The 16,075-nt window shown below is 37.9% G+C and overlaps 2 protein-coding genes and 1 pseudogene across 4 annotated transcripts; all 3 read left to right on the top strand.

Annotated features, from left to right (window-relative positions):
- Positions 1 to 1,471: 1,471 nt before the first annotated feature.
- On the top strand, positions 1,472 to 7,259 carry LOC113120806 (dynein regulatory complex protein 1-like). 2 transcript variants are annotated; one of them, XM_026290877.1, is made up of 16 exons: positions 1,472 to 1,770; positions 1,886 to 1,973; positions 2,956 to 3,068; positions 3,171 to 3,354; positions 3,436 to 3,573; positions 3,739 to 3,825; positions 3,924 to 4,046; positions 4,165 to 4,304; positions 4,518 to 4,652; positions 4,734 to 5,070; positions 5,952 to 6,041; positions 6,371 to 6,466; positions 6,559 to 6,656; positions 6,739 to 6,891; positions 6,997 to 7,099; positions 7,181 to 7,259. In XM_026290877.1, the coding sequence occupies exons 1-16, from the start codon at positions 1,640 to 1,642 to the stop codon at positions 7,232 to 7,234; spliced, it is 2,070 nt and encodes a 689-aa protein (XP_026146662.1). In that variant the 5' UTR covers positions 1,472 to 1,639; the 3' UTR covers positions 7,235 to 7,259. The 2 variants fall into 2 exon arrangements, with proteins under 2 accessions (XP_026146662.1, XP_026146663.1); XM_026290878.1 differs by lacking the exon at positions 6,371 to 6,466.
- Positions 7,260 to 9,585: 2,326 nt separating this feature from the next.
- LOC113120810 (potassium voltage-gated channel subfamily F member 1-like) lies at positions 9,586 to 11,772 on the top strand (annotated as a pseudogene).
- LOC113120807 (potassium voltage-gated channel subfamily F member 1) lies at positions 9,613 to 15,139 on the top strand. Of its 2 annotated transcripts, none has more exons than XM_026290880.1 (2): positions 9,613 to 9,676; positions 13,456 to 15,139. In XM_026290880.1, exon 2 carries the CDS (start codon positions 13,461 to 13,463, stop codon positions 14,943 to 14,945), a length of 1,485 nt encoding a protein of 494 aa, XP_026146665.1. In that variant the 5' UTR covers positions 9,613 to 9,676; positions 13,456 to 13,460; the 3' UTR covers positions 14,946 to 15,139. The 2 variants fall into 2 exon arrangements, with proteins under 2 accessions (XP_026146665.1, XP_026146664.1); XM_026290879.1 differs by lacking the exon at positions 9,613 to 9,676 and adding an exon at positions 12,430 to 12,628.
- Positions 15,140 to 16,075: the final 936 nt, after the last annotated feature.

Here is a 16,075-nt window from a genome sequence, read left to right as displayed (position 1 = left end):
TTTAAACAAATCCAATTTGTTTAATCCCATCCATGTCTCGCCCTTTCTCCTGTTCCCTGCTACTCTCTCTCTCTCTCTCTTCTTTTCTATGAAGACATCAGAGGTATTTTGCTAATTTTGGCTTAGGTTACTGATTTTGCAATGGACATCAAGTGTCAATCCAATACTAGTATTGTTTTTGTTCACTAAATCTAAAACTCCTACAAAGAAAAGAAAATTATGGTATAAATGTAATTTTCCCTTCAACATGTTATAGCTAAATATTTTATTAATATACCAGCCATATTACAAATTAGCAGATGCATTAATGAAAACCACTGATCCAAAGGACATTCTGTTATATTCTAGATGGTAATCCTCTTTATAAAACAGAAACACATCCCTAAAAACATGCATGCAAACACACAAAAATGAACAATACAATACACCCAAAGACAGGAGATCTTTAGTTGATTAATCGGATAATGCCTAACAATCAGTCAAGCACAGGTAAATGTTCATCTTGCTAAACGTTAAGTCACTAAAATCCCTAAGGTGATTACCATGCCAGCACAAGTACTTCAGCCCCAGACTGTGTGACTGCTTATTCAGTACACTGCCAGTCTGCGGTCTTCTTACTTTAGAGGCTAATATTCAAAAGATAGATGGATCCAAAAGATAAATCTGATAAAACAGATTTCTATTATTATAATGGATGAGCAAAATGCTTATTGGTAGAGCAAGAGAATTGAGCTCGCAGCTATAAAACAGAATGTAACATCAGGTTAAAGTCTTATGTATAGTGTTTTAATATGATGGCACAATCAGGTGCACAAGTAAAGCTAGACACAGGCTAGTCAAGCAAAAGTTCTCAGGAATCAGAGACTGCAAACAAAAGAGAGACACAGAGAGAAACCCGTAAAGATAGCTTGCCTCAATTGTTGCCACATTCAGCTTGTTACACAAGCATCACTGCTGCTAAAAAAAAAAAAAACTGCTGCTGCTAAGACGCTGCTGACATGTAGTACTTTTTTGTGAGTTATGGCCCTGCAATTCTTACTGTTTGTTCTTGTTTTCCCCATGTGACAAAAATATATTTTTGTTTGGAATAAATATATTTAAATATATAAATATTTTCTAGCTTAAATATTTTTAAACATTAGAAATACAATAAATAGCCTATATATCAAACTACATTCAAACATATTCCATAAAATGTATGTGTAATTCCATTTTGTGTGCGTATTTTAATATATGCATTTTAAATGTGTTATATTCTACATATGTTAAATGTAATATATTTAAAATGCATATATTAAAAAAAAAAAAAAATATATATATATATATATATATATATATATATATATATACAAAACGGAATTGAATACTCATAAATCATAAACATAAAACATGATATATAATAATAACTAAACAATATATTAAAATATATGGATTCTTAAATCATCATATAATTTCAGCATGTGGTCAGTTCTAAATATTTGTCAGTCACTATGATATTCTCTATTAAAGATCAGTGGTTGCAGTACCAACACTCAACCACTCCTGCAGTATCATAGCAACGCTATTGTAAACAATACTTTTCCATTCATCGCGCTGTGTGTTATATTTCTTGTAATAGGGATTATCAAAGCAGGTGAAAATGCAGCAACCTGAACTTTTTGCAGGGGAAGAAGCAGACGAATCTAGACCATCTATCGAGTCCAAAAACCCAGAGGAGAGAATTACCGCCCGTCGCCTCCGCATAGCCGCACGAAATGAGGCCAAAACACGGTAACGTAAACGTTCATCACGAGTTCTTTGTCGGTCCCTTGTTCCATTAGCTATGAACATGGAATTCTCAAATCTTTCGGTAACTTACTTATAATTTTTTTTTTTATTTTTGCAGTGAAGAGTTTGGCAAAGATTTCCAGGAAAAAGAGGATATTAAAGAAGAGATACGGAAAAGTCAGAAGGAAGTGGAGAAATGTAAAAGGGTCAGTCGTCTGCATTTAAATATATTTTTCAAATGTAACGTTTGCTTTTCTTCATATATATTATACTATATTATATTATACAGTGTTGGGGAGCAACTTGTTACATATAACTAAATTACGCAGCCTAATTTATGTACAAAATAAATAATTGTAATCAGTTAACGTTAGAGTTACTGATTAAAAAAAACGTGTAATTTACAGTTAACGTACTTATGAAAAGGTTAACGATTACAAAGGATATTACATCTGAATTGTTTTTCACACAAAACCATATACAGATGTAATTGGTTTCTTTCATAAAAATATGAGGCACAAAAGTCGCACACAGAATATGACAGATTACTATCCGTTTTATTTCCTATTTGGCTTTATATGCTTTATTTTTTTAAGAATAGATTAGCCTAACTCTTTTTTCCAAGCTTTTGTTAGATGCCAGTGTTTCCTGTCTTAACTTTGCAAAGATATGATTTTAAAAAAGAATCATAGCTACTGAACTATTTCTTGTTATGCTTTTAAATCAGTATTCAACCTCATAATGATTTCAAAGTAAAGTCTCATTTTGTAGTGGTTAATTTAATTCAAATTAAATTAACCTCAATTCAAGTTATTAGGAAATATGAAAGTCTGACAGTAATCAGTGTTTAGTGATACTGTAAGATTAAGCAGGCCTTGTTTACATGTTTGAAAATTATTAACAATTATTAAACATCGGAAATGTAGAAACATAATCAAAAAAGTAATCAGTTATATTAATAAAGTAATTAAAATAGTTAAACTACTTGTCACATTTTAGATATGATAATTTGTAATATGTAATATATTACATTTCAAAAAGAACCTTCCCAACACTGATATTATATTATATTATATTAATGATAAGAAATATTAGACAAGCAAATACTGTAGTTCTTGAATACTGAATATTGTGCACATAGTATGTGAGGTAGATCAGGATTTTCACTTTTCTCTGCTCTTTTTGCAGCACATGACAAAATTACAAAGTGATGGTCTGGAGTTGGTGACCAACATTCAGGTAGCTGTAGATGCCAGAGAGTCTGACAGGAGAACAGAGCTAGAGGAGGCATGTCGACTGAGGTACATGCAATGAAACACTTTCCTCTGTCCACCTAAGTCTTTGAAATTGTATCTCTGTATAGTTTGCATTCTCACTATAAATGTGTCATTTGATTCTATAAGGAGAGAGAAGCTGGAAAACGAGGCCAAGTCCAGCCAGGAAAAGTTTGAGGAGATCACCCGCAAATGGACGGATGCTAAAATGAAACAGACCCCACTGGATCTAAGGGATGCTCTGAACAGCCAGCAACAACTCTGTGAACAGATTGTAGCGGACAAGAATAAACTGATCAGTGAGCTACAGCAGGTGAACTTCAGTCTGCAACAAATACATGCAAAAACATATAGACTATAAATCAAGGGTAAATAAGAATACTTTTTTGTATAGGAGCTGAAGGCTAGCGATGATCGCTATGTGAAGGACCTGAAAAAACAGGCTAAAGACATTGACCTGATAATAGAGAGGATGGAAGAACAGATTTCATGTCTAAAAATGTCATACCGAGAAGACCTAAAGCAGATTGAGGTGTTGTACTGCCTCCTGGAGGCTGGAGGACATATTACAATTATCTCTCATAATATTCTTCTTTATATGTTTGGTTTAATAAGAAATGAGCAACTACACTATATAAAATGGCATAGCCATGAATGCACACTATTTTATGTCATTTATTTTCTGTGAACATTAAAGAACTCATTTGATGAGGAGAGGAGAACGCTGTTAACCAAACACAGGAAGAAATGGGAGCATCAGATGAAGGAACGAAGCGAGAAAGAGGTATAGTACGTATAAAGGTGACACACGACATTGGATTGAAACAGATTTTCATGTGTATATCTTTAAAACCACTTTGACAACAGCGTCTTTCTTTGCAGCTGAAGGACATGTTGCAGGGTTTAAGCCTCCTGGAGGAACATGAGGACTTGCTACAGACGCTGAGGGTTCAGAAAGCTGAAGAATACAACATAGACAAAATCAAAATGGATACAGAAGTACAGGTGAATTTGATATAGTCTTAATTATGAGTATAACTCTGTAACTGTAACTATATGCTTGAGACGGTAATGCTATTAGGTACAAATCAAAATCTGCATTTGTGTCTATCTGTGTGTGTAGAATTTAAGAAAGAAGTTACAAGAGGTGAAGTTCAACTGCCATCTGAATGAAGAAAAACTTGATTACAAATATGAGGTGCTAAAGAAAAGAGAGGAAGAGAACGCACTCTTAAAATCACAACTGAAGAGGAAAATTATAAGGTATTATAACTTTTACAGACAATGAAGACTGGAGTAATGGCTGCTTAAATTTCAGCTTTGCCATCATAGGAATATATAACATTTTAAAACATGAAAAAAAAAATAGAATATTGTTATTTTAAATTGTTATAATATCAGTAATCACCCTACTGCAGGAAACCAGTCATGATTCCTGTTGATTTTAAATTTAGAACTGACCTGATGTTTTTCCAGAATGCAAGATATTCTCAACAACCTAAAGTCTAAATGCACCAATCAGGAGAAGCAGTCAAAAGCCGAGGAACAATCAGTGAGAAATGACTACGCACGTATTAAACAACAGTACAAAGACATGCAGAAGAAAGCAAGGTGAGTGCACTTACTCTCATCGTGACCTAGAAAACATTCAGACAGTCCCAGGACAAACCTTGTTTTTGTGTGTTTGGAAAGACACTTTGCAGCGCTGGATGCTGAGCGTTTTGAGAAGATATGGCTGATAAGTGAAGGTGAAGTTAAGGCCTTGGCACACAGGGCACTGGAGACAGACAGAATAATTCACGAGCAGCAGCTGGGTCTGGCTTGGACGTCTCCTCCGCTCCCCTTCATGGAGCGCTCCGGTCCGATCGAACATAACGCCCTCAAGACGGCCTCCCAGAAAGCTGCAGATACCCTGCAAGAGGAAACAGGAGGAAATTCAATGGAGGAATCTGAGGCTCTGGAGGACACGGATAGTGGAGTGAACCGGAGGACAATGAAGAGAATTCTGGAGCTACTGTGTGACGAATTGGTGAGTGTGTGATTTTGGCCGATTTGTTAGTTTGAGATATTTCGAAATCTTGAAATTGTATATGTATAAAATGTATAGTACAAAAATATATCAAAGGGGTTTACTATCTCTCATTTTGTTCTAAAACTGTATGACTTTCATTCTTCTATGGAACACAGAAAAATATATTTCATAATGTTTAAACTATTTTGTCCATATTACGAAAGTCAGAGTCTATATTATTTGTGCAAAGTCAAAACTCACAATTTTAACAACCAGCCCGAAATGGAGAAATACTTGCCCACTTTTCAGTGATTTTCAAAAGTAATAAAAGAGACCTCATAAATACAGGGTTTCTGTGGGTCTTATTATTTATCTTTCCACAAATTAAGACACAAAAATAATCAGAAAGATTAGAGCAGAAAGTTGTGAGTTCTTCCTCAGTAATTTTGTGTTCCAATACAAATATCTAACAGGGAATGAAAACTTGTTTTCTCTTTCAATCAAGCTGCTATTTGTTCTTGTTTTATTCATGTACTTCTTTTAGATCTGTTTATTTTTTTCATTTAGAACAGAAAAACGTCTTGTATATAATTTTGCTTCACATAAAATGTATCTTGATTTAAGAAACCCTAGACATATGCATTGAAAATAAGACTAAATAAAGACAAGAAGCCTAAGGAAGCACATACATTTTTATCTGTGTGATCAGAAGGTATCTTAAAAGTTTTCTTTACTTAATTTTACCTTCATAAAACCTGCAGTAGCCCTGTAAATAGTTAGAGCAATTGTTTTTATTTTTCAAATTCCTCTTAGGAGACAGCAAAATGACCCCTAATTCATAAATCAGCATTGTGTGTGAATTTGAAACTATATCTGCTCTATATCTCCCTTTCTTTCAGGGTTTTCTCGTAGAGAGTAAACTGCTGCAGCTGGTATCTCATCTGGAGAAGAATGAACAGTCCCTTATAAAGCTAGATTGTATTTTCACAGTAAGTATAATTAGATCTGTGGCTCTCAGCAGGGGGACACGAACAACTAGAGGGCCTTAGAAAACTTCCAAGAGGGCCCCAAATAAGACTATATATTGGTTAAATAAATTGGCATAATTAATATGGTAAAGAAATTCTAAAATAAAGATCTATAATAAGACTTATTTTAATTTTGTTCTTCAGCAGAAGTACCTGAGGAGGTACATAGCTTAGAAAGAAGGGGCTTTAAATGTTGTCTTGTACAAATGGGAAATGGGAGTCAGAAAGGTTGAGAACCACTGAAAAACCAAAAAGTCTGATGTCTCAGTTGATTTCTTTTATGAACACAGGCAATAGGGATCGAGAGTGAGAATGATGTGCATAAAATGGCTGAGTTCTTAATGAATTACAGACAGCATGGACGAGAGCAGAGGGAACTGATGGAGGTAAAGGGGGATCCATCACAGCTCAACCTCTCACTATACCACTCTGGAAACAAAATTAAATATGTTGCATTTCTCTTTTGTGTTTTTGCTAGGAAGAGGAGACAACTAACATCCAACCTTCTGACTTAATCCATCATAATGATCTACTAGTGGCTCTGAAAGATTTTACCGCCCACCACTGCAGACCCCAGTCAGTGCACTTACATTTCAAGCCAAAAGGTTTCTGCGGTCATACATATTCCCTTAAATCAACTGTTTGTTGTTATGTCCAGTGATCTTCAGGCCTCACAGAAGAGCAGTGTTTTGGGATTGGATACGAGAGATGAATCTGAAGATACAGCATACTGGGAATGCATAGCTAATGTCATCCCAGAGTCCAAACTTAGGCTCTGGAGTGTTCTTGATTCAGCTCTCAACAAGTACCAGTAAGTGCATTTTTGTTGTCAATAATTATAGCATGCTACACCCAAATGAAAGCCTTGATTTGGACTTCAGAGAAATTCACATTAACAATGAGGTTTTATTCGCAGTACTGTACTGACTGAGAGGGCTAAGCTTCTGGCAGAAACACAGAATGTTCAACAACAGAATACTGAGCTCAGACAGCTGCTGCATCTTTATACAACCTCCAAGGTGACTGTCAGAGTGTGTTGCATAATGGTACAAGTTCAGTTTGGCTGTTCTCTTATAATATAACTTGATTTCTCCTGATAGGCCAGTGCTGAGCTGGAGATGCAGCCCACCAGGATGAGGCAGTTCCACATGTGATATACTTTCGAAAAATAAAACAATGAAAAAAATCTGTATTTGCAATCTAAATGGTGAAAAATGCCTTTCAGCACTGCAATTGAAATTTTCAAGCTTAAAGGTCCCCTTGTTCTTCTATATCTGCTTGGGCCAGAGCCTTTGAGCTTGGTATAGCTGCATTTGACATCCACAATCTAATAGATCAACCCCTAAATTCAATATGAAACTTTTAGTGAAACAAAATAGTGGTCATAATCATGCTGCATATGTCTCTGGACCAGACTGTGCGGTTCGCGTGAAACAAGTGAAATCAGACCTCATTTGCTATCCCTATCGCCTACATTGTGAACTACGAGCCATTACTGCTACAGGAAACACAACACCGTGAACAAATGTCCGTCCCATAGATATATACACTAGATGTCGCCTTGGGGTTCTAAGCATGCGTCAAAACCACTGCCATCTTGGAACAGGGGTCTTGTCATAGGAAGGTAGCTAGGTAACACCATAGGGTAACACTGCGATCTCCGCCTATACTTTGAATTAATGGACAATGTCGGACTTTTGTGCTGCATATGGATGTTCAAACGAAAGAAATATAAAATCCAGACAGCAAGGATGTTGAATCATAAAACATATTTAAATTTATACACACACACATATTTTTCTAACACACATACTTAGTGTACATTTCAATTTTTGCACATAAAATACCTGTACGTACAGAACTGCCTATATACCTGAACACACAATTGTCAATTTGTATATTGTCATTCCTTACCTACTCCTTTGGATTTTTTATTCTTTTATTATGTGTCATTCCTTAGCTTTTTTTTTTATGTGTGTTTTTTGTTCTTTCGCCGTCAGTCTGTTGTGCGTGGAGCTTCTGTCACGGAAAAAAATTCTTGCATGTATAAATATACTTGACAATAAAGCTCATTCTGATTATGAATGTTACGAAATTATATTTCTGGCTACGTTAGTTTGTTTCAGTCCATGGTTAACGACCACAGCTAATCCATGCTAGTTACCCATTACTTTTTGACAGTTAGGAAAACCGACAATGAACAGAATGTATTTATATATGTAATATGATCGATGATTTTTATTTTTGGTCTCTATTCAGTAATTTCTCCGACTGGCGCTGTGTGACACTACACTGATTTAAGGGGCTTTAGTATATATTTATTTAATGTGGCAAAAGTATTGCGGGACAGGAATAAAGAGAAGTTTGAATGATCGTTGGCACCTCAACTATCTAACTTTCACATTATGTTCCTCTCAAATTCGTGATTTGCTTCCACAAGCAAATTGTGTTGTGTATCATATTTAATAAACCAATACAATTAAAAAAGTAAATAAGTTTTAAAAGCATAAAGTTTGAAGGCAATACAGTCTGTCAGAGATAGATAGTTGCTGTGTGGTTGCTAAGGTACCGGGGTTGCTAAGGTGTTGCTATGCTGTTGATAAGGTACTTGGGGTGGTTGCTAGGGTGTTGATATGTGGTTGCTAAGGTATTAGCTGGAGCTTCAGCATCTATTTATAGTGCAGGAGCCGGGCGCTTCGGATTCTAAAGAGCATTTGATTGGTCAGAAGATTTGATGAGAAGATGAAGATGTGACGTCATAAAATCGTTAAGCCGTTTTGGCGGAAGTATATCTTCTAAATGAGAATTTTGCTTACTGTCTATGGAATTTTGTCACTGTTTTGGAGCACACTGCCTTATAGATAACCTTAAGACTAATATTGATTCTAAAACCCAAATAACTTAATTAGGTACTTACATAGGTAAATTTTTTGGGGGACCTGTTAAATGATGGGGGAACGAAATAAACCATTTTAAATACAAGAATCTGAAAACTTTTTTATATTAATTGCTAAGCATGTAAACCAGTACACGGATGGCAAACACGGCTGCATCCGAAAACTGAAAAAAAATGCTGCCTCCGGAGGACGCATTCCAAGGTAGGAAGGCATCAAGACCGAATTCAATGTTCGCTTCAGTTCCCGTCTGCTGAGATGACTTCATTTGGCCGATTTTTGAAGGCTGCACTATGACTGTTGCAAAACGAATTGATCTTTGGCGCTGCAGTTTCCATTTTTCAACACTAGATGGGGATGTTGCGACAATAAATCATAGACTAAAAAAACTGCAATAAATACATAAATTCTAGTTGGCTGTTTTGCACTTATTTACAATTATATATTATAATATAAACATAATTCGTTTATACGTATTCGTGTAAAAAAAAAAGAGAGATCATAAGGTGATCAATTAATTCCCCTCAATCTTACCCTATTATGCTAAGTGAGATTTGAATGGGGGAAACACAGTCTCTCGACTTCAAAAGACGCAAGCGCAACGGTCAAACACGTCCGTTATAGCGACATTTACACAGAAGAGCAGTGGCATGAATAGGAGACTCTGAAGACTTTTTTTTACAGACTGCAGTCCAAACATAAGTAAGTTTTAATCACAAATGACCTTTACATTTGAACATGTGCCCAAACTCAATTGCAGTTTTTTGTTTGTTTGTTTGCTTTTAGCATACATTCAGGTTTAACTACGGAACTAAGAACAAGAAGAAAAGCATTATTCAATAATGTGAGGTTGAGTAAGATGTCACATTGTTTTGATTATTAATTACGCCTGATAATCATTGCATTTATTTTATTACATGTGCATAATATTAATATAAACATTACATTAATTAGTATATAATATATTAGAGTGTTTTGTCCAAACAACTGCTGGATTTTTTTTTTTTTTTTTTGCCTTATGAATTGTTTTGTAATTTATAATCGTTTTACTTTAGTTTTGTCTATAGAGCATAATGCCAGATTCTGACAACTTACCCCATAGTGTGTCACAATTGGTCAGCATTTTCTCAATAACTATCTAGCTATCTTAAAATGCATACTTGTAAATATTCACCGATGCAAAAACTTTGACAACTAGCCCCCGGTCTTCTATATTTTTTATTAGTCAAGGCAAGGGGATGGGTTTTTAAAATATCATATATATCTATCTATCTAGCTAATTAGCTAATTTATTCATTTATTCATTTTCAGTTGACATGTGGGAGTTCCCGAGGACTCGTTACGCGGTCAGTAACGGCTCCGGGGCGAGTGAGGAGACGGAGATTGCTGTGAATATCGGTGGTGTCAAGCACATTCTCCACGGGGACGTGCTGAACCGATATCCCGAGACGCGTTTGGCGGAGCTGGTGAACCGAGCAACGGATTCCACACATGAAGATCTCTGCACACTCTGTGATGACTATGATGACTTAAAGCGAGAGTTTTACTTCGACAGAGACCCAGAGGCCTTCAAATGCATCCTAGAACTATATTACTACGGAGAGATTCATATAAAGCGAGGAATCTGTCCCATGCGCTTCATGAGAGAGATGGACTATTGGGGGATCGATGCGAAGTATCTAGATGAATGCTGTATAAGCAGTTTAAATGAGGTGCAAACCGAGCTGGCAGAAATAGCAGAGAAGGTCAAGACCATTCTGGACGACCTGGACGATGATGTGAGGATCACTAGAGGTCAGAAGTGTCAAGGCGTTCCTGTGGAAACTCATGGAGAAACCAGAGTCATCTTTAGCCTCGCGCATAATCGCAGTGGTGTCGTTCGCGTTGATCCTGCTCTCTTCTGTGGTCATGTGCGTGGGAACCATCCCGGAGCTGCAAGTGCAAGATGCCCAGGGTAACCTCGTGGAACACCCGACCCTTGAGTCCATCGAGACGGCTTGCATCATCTGGTTCACCCTTGAATGCATTTTGCGTTTCGTGTCCTCTTCGAACAAATTGCGCTTTGTGGTTTCCTTCATGAATATAGTAGACTTTCTAGCCATCATGCCGTACTACTTAGTGTTGATTCTGGGTGCTGCTCAGATTGAGCTGGCCGATATTCAACATTCAGTGCAGGCGTTGCGCATTTTGCGCATTGCACGCATTTTCAAACTCGCGCGCCATTCAGCAGGGCTGCAAGCTTTCGCCGTAGCGCTCAAAAACAGCTTAAGAGAGTTGGGTCTGATGCTCACGTGTATGACTGTGGGAATTTTCTTGTTCTCTGCACTGGTGTACACATTTGAGCAGAGCCACCCGGAGACCATGTTCACCAGCATCCCACAGTCCCTCTGGTGGGGTATCGTTGGCATGACCACTGTGGGTTATGGAGACATCTATCCTAAAACAACGCTGGGCAGGTGTAACGCCGCTGTGAGTTTCCTGTGTGGAATCGTAGCTATCGCGCTACCAGTTCACCTGATCATTAACAACTTCGTCATTGTTTACGGTAAGCAGCGTGTGCTAGAAACCACTGCAAAGCATGAGATTGAACTCATGGCGTTACGTGCGAAGGATGAAGCGCAGGGCTGTCCGGAGTCTACAAAAATGCCATCACAGGCTTCGGTTGACAACAGCTCGGTGTGGGATAGTGCTGTGTCTGATCTATCTATCGGCTATGATGATGCATCTCTTTCAGAAAATAACGCCGCCGGTGTCCAGAATATAAGTAAATAAATCCTTTCATTCCAGTAATCAAAACTAGCAGATTTTGAAACATACCTTAAAATAGAATGTAATTTCTAATCTGTATTACTAAAATATAAATATTCCAAAACTGCTTGATATTTTATATTGAAGTTATTGAGATGAAATAAACATTATCGACACTTTAAAAAATTGAAAAAATTATATGTGTTAAAAAATTGACTGATAAAGATAAAGATACAAGCAGCGTGTGGACTGCAAAAGTGAGTCAGGTATTCCAGAGTTATCACCTGGCACGTGTTGTTGCCTTGCAGTTTTCACTTTTCAACACTAGAGTGGGATATTTCAACACAACATTGAGCTGCTGCGTGTGCTAACTCACCGCTGGACTACTGCTGTTTGACACAAACCACAAGAGTAACTTATCAAAGGGCTTTCTAGTGTGCATTTACTTGTACTGAGTGGGTCGAGAAAGCAGTGTATTTCAAAAGAAAAGCTTACGTATAGTCGAATTTTACATTCGAAATATTCTATAATTGAAATAATAGGCTGTAAGAAACTGTATGAGTGTAAATAAAAGTTTAAGAAAGTGCGAGTGACATGAGATGTCAAGTTTTATTTTTAAATGAACCCTTATCAATTATAACCACAGTAAGAAAGTATATGTTTTATGACTCCCTGAGTTGCTGCCTGTCCCTGGTCCTTCAATCTGAAAACAATTTATGACTCTCCACCCCTCCCATCACGCCTGCTCCATCCCTACACACACACACACACACCTTATTTCTGTTCATGTCACCCGTCTTTACTCATGTTGCGCTTTCGGATTTATTCTGCTCTACACGCGGACATCATGCAGCTGCAGTCGGAAGCTTTTCAGGACTTTCTTCACAGGTTTTGATCCAAACATATGTAAGTTTTTTGTTTTGAAATTACAATTTAGCATTTGCATTAGAACATTATTTAAACGTGGAGCACTCGACTTTAATGTAAACACAACTTTGCCTTTATTCAGTTTGAATAATGTATTGAATCCTTAGGTAAAAATCGTTTTTTTTTCTTCAATACAATAAATAAACCTATTTAATCTTAAAGCGAGCAAAACGAGTTTTGTCCTCTTTCTTGCTAATTTACAAATAGAAAAGAGGAAACCGGGGCTATAGCTTTCACATGGGGAAAATGTCAGGGGCTGTATCACAGTAACTAGTCTTAGCAATGGTTTAGGCTTTATGTTGGTGCCAAAATCAAAACACTTCGTAAATTAGAATTTTTATGAAAATATTAATATCTTTTCTGTATAATCTGCTCTCAGACAAATTAAGCTAGTTTTCAAACGTCATACATTTTAAACGTTAGCCTATAAATGTATATAACCGATCACTTACAATATTTTTGTCCTAGTAAGGATATCATATTTAAGTCTTCTTTTACGCTTATGTTGTCCCGGGATTTACAAAAGGAGTTTACATTGTGACACTTACCCCATTGTGCCCATATGTTGGCAAATGTTGTCATAAAAGGTCATCATATGTTCAAGCAACGTAGTCTTTAGAAGCACAAGTAGAAGCAGATAAAAAAAAAATCAAAGTCTGAAATTATGTGGAAGTGTCTAGCCCCGGTCTCTCCTGTAATATTTATCAAACTATTAGTAATGGACATGCTGATTTTTATGCCATATGGTCCTCTAGATTAAAAATGATTCTTATTTTGTTTTTGTCTAAAACTCTGGATTGTATCAGTTGACATGTGGGAGTTCCCGAGGACTCGTTACGCGGACAGTAACGGCTCCGGGGCGAGTGAGGAGACGGAGATTGCTGTGAATATCGGTGGTGTCAAGCACATTCTCCACGGGGACGTGCTGAACCGATATCCCGAGACGCGTTTGGCGGAGCTGGTGAACCGAGCAACGGATTCCACACATGAAGATCTCTGCACACTCTGTGATGACTATGACGACTTAAAGCGAGAGTTTTACTTCGATAGAGACCCAGAGGCCTTCAAATGCATCCTAGAACTATATTACTACGGAGAGATTCATATAAAGCGAGGAATCTGTCCCATGCGCTTCATGAGAGAGATGGACTATTGGGAGATAGACGAGGAGTATCTAGATGAATGCTGTATAAGCAGTTTAAATGAGGTGCAAACCGAGCTGGCAGAAATAGCAGAGAAGGTCAAGACCATCCTGGACGACCTGGAGGATGATGTGAGGGTCACTAGAGGTCAGAAGTGTCAAGCGTTCCTGTGGAAACTCATGGAGAAACCAGAGTCATCTTTAGCCTCGCGCATAATCGCAGTGGTGTCGTTCGCGTTGATCCTGCTCTCTTCTGTGGTCATGTGCGTGGGAACCATCCCGGAGCTGCAAGTGCAAGATGCCCAGGGTAACCTCGTGGAACACCCGACCCTTGAGTCCATCGAGACGGCTTGCATCATCTGGTTCACAGTGGAATACATTTTGCGTTTCCTGTCCTCTTCGAACCAGTTGCGCTTTGTGTTTTCCTTCATGAATATAATAGACTTTCTAGCAATCATGCCGTTCTACGTGGTGTTGATTCTTACGCATTTGGGCACTGCTATCATGGAGCTCGCCAATGTCCAGCAGGCAGTGCAGGCGTTGCGCATCATGCGCATTGCGCGCATTTTCAAACTCGCGCGCCACTCAGCAGGTCTGCAAACGCTTACATTCGCACTCAAAAGCAGCTTGAAAGAGCTGGGTCTGTTACTGATGTACATGAGCGTGGGGATTTTCCTGTTTTCCGCGCTGGGGTATACATTGGAGCAGAACCACCCGGAGACCATGTTCACCAGCATCCCCCAGTCCTTCTGGTGGGCTATCATTACCATGACCACTGTGGGTTATGGAGACATCTATCCTAAAACAACACTGGGCAGGTGTAACGCGGCTGTCAGTTTTCTATGTGGTGTAATAGCTATAGCGTTGCCAATCCACCCGATTATAAACAACTTCGTCATTGTTTACAGTAAGCAACGAGTGCTAGAAACCGCTGCCAAACATGAGATCGAACTCATGGCGTTACGCGCGAAGGAGGAAGCGCAGGAGTGTCCGGAGGCTGGAAGAACAGCTTCGGCTGGCAGCAGCTCGGTGTGGGATAGCGCTGCTGTGAGCGCGACCAAGAGTGACACACACATCCCGTTACTTGGTGATCAGACAAATGTGTCCAAAGGCCCACCTGCCCACAAATTCTCGAATAACTACAGTACAGAGTGATTTGCGCTTGTCCTCAATACTTGAATAATAAACTAGAATAATAAACTAATTCAGAAACAGAAATAATCAATATGAACAGCACACTGTGATTACAGTATGGAAATCTATCTGTCTGTCTGTCTGTCTGTTTAGATATCATTGATATAACTCTAACCCTCTGCTCAACAATAAATCGTTTCATGTCAGTAATCAAATCTTCAAGCTTTTAATATAAAATGGTTCTTTATCCGGTTTAGTCACCTTTTATTAATATGCCAACATAGTCAACACAGTCTCACTCTCTACTCGTCAAATGTCTGACGCATGGTCAAGTGATCTGGCGTCACTTTTTTGACGCACTGGGTATACCTTTGGCGTTATTTTTCAACGTGCAGGTTAGTCCGATAGACTTCTATAGAACTCAGTAGCGTTTATATTTGACGTCTTGGTTCAGCACACCGCAACTACACTGAATAAATAAAAATAAATAATAGGCTACAAAAATATATATATATATATATATGACAGAGATCGTTTTTATCTGGCCCTCCAACTTGTTTTTGAGGTTTAAATATTCTCGCAATCTGATATTAAAGTGATCTCTGTGCCAAAGCTTAGCGCGTTCATCAGTGGTGAGTTTAACAACACTCAACTGCAGGTAAAACAGCACTCAGCGGTGAGTTTGACCAAAGCAACACTCAACTGCAGGGAAAACGGCATAAAAAGGTGAGTTTAACAACGCTCCAAGGCGCGTGCAAGTAAGCAGTTTAACCGTTTTCTTACACACCATTCTCGCTTATCGCTTATTCATAGTTCATCATCTCTATGAAATCACGTTCAAGAAGTCTCATTCAGCACACATCGCGATACTTGCCATCAGTTTCCATGTGCCACAGGGTCGGTGAGTAGATATAATTACGCTCTTTTAATGCCTGTTATAAAATGTATTCTGTCTTTATTAATCAGATTAGCGCCATATTGTTTACTCGCTGTATTATATCAGTCATCCGAGGCTGTCTTTGAGTTTCATTGCGTTTAACTAAGTGAACACACCTGCTAACTAGTGTGATTAAACCCTGTCGGTCACGTGACGTGCCATAGACTTTCAATATATTCATTTCATGTCAAAGATGTAAATTTGTAGTAAAATC

Source organism: Carassius auratus, chromosome 20 (assembly GCF_003368295.1).
Source record: "Carassius auratus strain Wakin chromosome 20, ASM336829v1, whole genome shotgun sequence".
NCBI lineage: Eukaryota > Metazoa > Chordata > Actinopteri > Cypriniformes > Cyprinidae > Carassius > Carassius auratus.
The sequence above is the reverse complement of the archived record's forward strand: the minus strand, read 5'-3'. Positions and strand labels throughout refer to the sequence as shown.

Bases quoted from the DNA above. Each gene is read 5' to 3' on its own strand.
- LOC113120806 (XM_026290877.1), top strand. From the start codon at position 1,640: ATGCAGCAACCTGAACTTTTTGCAGGGGAAGAAGCAGACGAATCTAGA. The intron at 1,771-1,885 runs GTAACGTAAACG...TTATTTTTGCAG, and splicing joins CGAAATGAGGCCAAAACACG to TGAAGAGTTTGGCAAAGATT. The intron at 6,467-6,558 runs GTAAAGGGGGAT...TGTTTTTGCTAG, and splicing joins AGCAGAGGGAACTGATGGAG to GAAGAGGAGACAACTAACAT.
- LOC113120807 (XM_026290879.1), top strand. From the start codon at position 12,439: ATGACTCTCCACCCCTCCCATCACGCCTGCTCCATCCCTACACACACA. The intron at 12,629-13,455 runs GTAAGTTTTTTG...GGATTGTATCAG, and splicing joins AGGTTTTGATCCAAACATAT to TTGACATGTGGGAGTTCCCG.